A 4,808-nucleotide genomic window follows, 5' to 3' on the forward strand; every position below is an offset into this window, starting at 1 on the left:
ATTCACGTAATATTCACGCCTTACATGCATATGTAGACAATACGAGCAGGCACAGCACCCGAAGTGCAAGCCGCACTAGCCATGGTTTCGACGACTCATCAGCCGTCGACACCTCTAGGTCTCCCAACGAGCAGTGTACTAATGTGTTCTATATACATCGATCATTATACGAGTTCTATGAGGATGTACGTTGTGGCATGTATGAGACCCCTGCTAAGAACGCACCAGCCTGCATGCTCACGAGAATGCGCTGCATCACTGTGAAATTACACGTTTTCAAAAGATCATTCAGGCCTATCAGCGATGGCAGGTGCTGCAACAGTAACGTCCAGAACTACCACAGAGTGGTCGCATACGCGCTTGACAACGGGAGAACTTTGGTTTCGAGACCCGATTCTCGTTCCTAATGGGGCAGAAGACTTGGTCTGGGTGTCTTTTATCACCACAAATCAACTGAGAGGCGTAGCTCTTGAATGTGTTCACGTATTTACAATTTCTGACGCACAGAATTACAAATTCTAATTACCATGATTAAGTAATCCACGTAGGAAGAAGAATGGTTTATATACACTATAATTACGCTAGACAAGCACGGCTCCTCTGCGTGGAATGACCCTAGCGGAAGCGTAGGAGTAAAGGTTCACACATGCGGAGCCTACGTCACAGGTGCACTTTTGCTTCGTCTCGTACGAAGCGACGTAGGCCGTTTGCGACGCTTAGGGCGGCGTTTTCCACGAGTGGTTCCGTCGGCGTCTCGCTGATGACGTCGTACATCTGCGTCCGCGCCGCGCTCAGTCGGGGGTTCCACCCTCGAGGCTGAGACGTTGCCTGGCTTGGTCACGGGAGCCCCTTTCAACGACTTCGCCTTGCCGTTCTTAATTCTGTCTCCAGTCGTCGACCACGTGTTGGCTACCGCGTTTCTCCCTTTCGCTCTGACCGCCCATTCCGAGAACTGGTCATCGCCGACCGTCGTCGTCGAACGGTATTTCTTTCCCAGCGTTGTGGCAGTAGTAGGCGAGTCGACTCGGCGACTCCTATGAGTCGACCCACTGCCGCCGCGTCTTCGATGGCTTCGCGTCGCCGTTTTGTGCCGCTTTCCTTCGGTGGCGCGCTGCGTCGTTGTCACCCCGTTAGATGGTTCACGCTCTGAGGTTCCGGAAGAGCTCGTCGCTTCGCTCGCGTTCGTCGCGGCCTCGGCGCGAACTCCGTCCGGGGTCCTCCCTCTCCCGAGCGCTGTCGAGTGCTCGACGCTGGAGCGACGGCGGCGGCGTCTAGTCGGGCGGTGTCGAGTCGTGTCCGGCTGTTCGGAGTCGACGTCGTCTTCTTCGGGGTCGGCGGGGGTGCTGCTCGCACCACCGTTGCAGGGGCACTCGGTCAGAGAGGACGTCGCCTTCTTTGGGAGACCGGTGCGCAGCTGTTCGTCGGCGTTCGCCCCTTCCCTTCGCAGAGCCGCCATGATTGCGCCAGTGACGAGCACGGTCACGATGATGGCCACTGCCGGGTACACGAAGGCGCTGTTGCAGCTGGCGGCGAACGAGAAAAACGTGAACGTTAGAAATTCGGTAAGCAGCCTTCGGCTGTAAATTTGAGCAAACTGCAAATTGTCCGGCACCGTAACATACTTTATCATTATCATCGTCGTCACTGCCACCATTCGACTTTATTTCACGGCCGGAAGAAGTAACTCGTCTCGACGTACCCCTGTTCCTGGACAGATAAGCCCAATCTATCCAAGCATGTCTCCTAACCTCATTACGCCCCTATGTTGTGCCCCGATTGCGTTTGCTTTCTTTTGGCATGCACCTTGTTGCTCTACTAACACGCCATTATTCCCTTATCTCTTCTATACGTAGCGCTGCCGTTACCTGTACAACTTCATTTCTCTCTTAGCCCTCAAGCTTATGAGTCAAGCGCGTTTAACCTCTAATGCACACGAACACCTTCATTTCTTCTAACTTTGTGTAATGTTGCATTCGATTGATTGTTGCCTAGTCCTCAACTTATTTTCAAGTTCCTTTGCTGTTATTCATGCTCGAAAAAGACTTTGAAAAAGGAGAGTGGCATAACTTAACTGGCTATGACTAAACTGGCTATACGACTGGCTAAAATTTGGTTGCAGTCTATGCAAAAACCGCTTCGTATATCCCATCTTCTCTGCTTATGCCTGAAACCTAAATTTCAAGGACTCGCGCGCCATAGCGTCATCTCTATTGCTGCACCGCAAATCGCTACTGGTTCCAGGGGAGTTGCCGAACATAATGTGCCCACGATCTCGCCAAGTATAATCACCCTGAATTCGTGTAGTCGCACAAACTTATAAGTCTCGTACAACTTGCACGACTGCTCGCCAATTAACATCATGTAATAAGGAAAGTAAATAATGGAAGGAAATAAGAAAGTGTGCGGTAAACACTAGTATCGGCTGCAAGGCATGGGACGCGTAGTACATTTTAAGCAATGATTAGCTAGCTTTCCCTTTATACATCAGCTCCTTCATAAAGTATTCTTATGCGGGATTTCTTACTACCGCCTTTTGAAGGCAATTCGGATGATCGTTTTCACATTGCTCCAAAGGCCATACATAAATAGCACGTAAACCATCGACGATGCTTGTCCTTGTAAGCGAATAGCCCCAGCGAGCGAACGAACAAAACAGTTGCGAGCGAGCGAACGAACAAGTAAAAGAGAGAGTGAGCCACATAGCGAGTGAGAGCGCGAGCGATCGAGAAAGAACGAGCACGCGTTTTTTCCATCCGAGTCCGGCCACCATCCTTCGAACGAGCACCGAGCAACTTCGAAAACGACCGAAAGTGCCGAAGAAAGCTATTGGCTTTAAAAATTTCACGGCTCCAGCGTTTCCCGCATCCCACGTACACGCGGCCTCTGGCATTCGTGGCCTTACATCGATCGACCGCCGGTTGCGCTCTTCGCGTTCACAGACGACGAACTGTCGCTGCTCGTCGCGCCGGGGTACATGGTCTTGCTGAAGCTGCGGCCGACCATGCGCCTTTTGCGCGGCGCCTTCTGCTCCGCCTTGAGACGGGCCTCAATGGCCGCCGTGCTGTTGCTGGTGCTGCCCACCATCTCCCACGCGGCGTCCTCGAAGTCGCGCAGGCCTTCGCTCGAAGAGCTGGCGCTCGCGGTCCCGCTTGCAGTCGAGGCTGTGTCACCGTGCGCGACAGGCGCGACGGGAACCAGCTCGGCCTTGCACTTCGCGCACGCTTTGCCTTTGCTTTCGGTTTTTTTCATGGTGACAGTGGTGTGGAAAGTCCCGCCTTAGGAGTTCAATTGTAGGTGCGCTGCGAATGGATCCGAAAGCGTCGTATACAAAAAGGCTGTAGCGCTTTCACAAGCTGTAAGTTATACTTGCTAGTTTACTTGCTTATTCCACAATATTTGTGAGATCATAGCTGGCATGACACGTACATAAGTATTGCACTATTGCTCGAGGCTATTAGTTGCAACCAGAGATGTGCGTTCCAGCTCTGGCCAGCATTGAAGATAGTCTGCTTTCACAGCCAAGATGGCAGCTTCGAGATCTGCAAAAGTCCTTACAAGCATGAGGAAACTTATACGAAGTGCTGTACCTGTTATGTTTCCTTTTTTCCTCAAGCCCCCCAATACAGACAGTTTATTGAATGGCAATATCCCTTCGTTATTGATAGATTTAGTTGTCAACCTGACTCCTTTGTGTTTCGTTTCTAAATTTTGGTTACCTTTTATGAATAACTGGTAGCTGCGATGAAAATAAACTACTAAGCGGTAGGAACCTTTCAACTTCTTCCTTTAACTTTAGCCAAGCTAATGAATATTCCTTTCTTTCTGTCTCTTGCATTTATGCTTCTCACAGTTACACCTCAAACCTAAGAGCGCACTCTACGAAAAGGAGTGCAAACAAAATGAAAGAAAGACACGCTTGACAGCAGGCATCGTAATCGCCTTCACGAAGCTGCCTACACCTGGGCGACGTGAAGCCTTACCTACAGTCCTCTGCGTGACGTGATCGCCTTTTATCCCAAGCGCGCCTTGTTCGTTGTCCGTTGCTGCGACGTGATTCGCAGCTTTCGAAGCAGGCGCGACAATGGAATAGCACACACTGGAGATCTTCCCTGCAGCCAGTGGTAAACAATGATAATGACGACCATGATGATGGTTATGACGCAGCGACTGCCCTTTGAAGCGAGGGACCACATAGTTGCATCGGGCCAAAAATAAAAAAATTATGTTTTCCAAACATTGTCCGTCACACTATCACTTCCATTGATAAAAATGTTTATATTAGGATGAGCAGTAGTGATAGCGATGATCATGTAACTGCTCAGTTTATTACATTTATATGTCAGGTGGCAAAACTGGGCAGACCGCTTCGATATATCTTAGGGAGGTTTTCAAAAACATTGATGTTTACATAAGGCTTCGAAACATTCAGCATTATAAGAAATCTGGGTGATTGCTTAGGCAAACGCATAGTAAACGAGTAAAATAAATGGTCCAAATGTGAGCATAACCTGGCATAAACAAAAGGTGTTCAATATAAAAAGAAGTGCGGAGGCAGTCTGCGAGCGTTACTGTGAAGTATCAGGAGGCGTAGCCGAAACTTCGCAGGGTGGCAAGAAAATGGTAAAAATGCTCAATTAAAAGTTTTTTTATTAAAGCCATATCTTCTTTTTTTTTGCTCTTTCTCACACTTTGCGGTTTTTCAGTTGCTGGCCGTTTACTGCCAACTAGGCACACTGGGTGTCACTAGGTGCTACAAGGTACCGAAATAACCTACCAACCATACACTTTATATGCTACCAACTCTATGC

The 4,808-nt window shown here is 49.4% G+C and overlaps 1 protein-coding gene across 1 annotated transcript; it reads right to left on the minus strand.

Annotated features, from left to right (window-relative positions):
• Positions 1-463: 463 nt before the first annotated feature.
• On the minus strand, positions 464-4,136 carry LOC135905038 (serine/arginine repetitive matrix protein 2-like). The gene is made up of 3 exons (XM_065436041.1): positions 3,981-4,136; positions 2,903-3,299; positions 464-1,523 (listed from the first exon to the last, which is right to left on the minus strand). The coding sequence occupies exons 2-3, from the start codon at positions 3,247-3,249 to the stop codon at positions 656-658; spliced, it is 1,215 nt and encodes a 404-aa protein (XP_065292113.1). The 5' UTR covers positions 3,250-3,299; positions 3,981-4,136; the 3' UTR covers positions 464-655.
• Positions 4,137-4,808: the final 672 nt, after the last annotated feature.

The sequence above is a fragment of the Dermacentor albipictus genome, chromosome 6, assembly GCF_038994185.2.
Source record: "Dermacentor albipictus isolate Rhodes 1998 colony chromosome 6, USDA_Dalb.pri_finalv2, whole genome shotgun sequence".
Lineage (NCBI taxonomy): Eukaryota > Metazoa > Arthropoda > Arachnida > Ixodida > Ixodidae > Dermacentor > Dermacentor albipictus.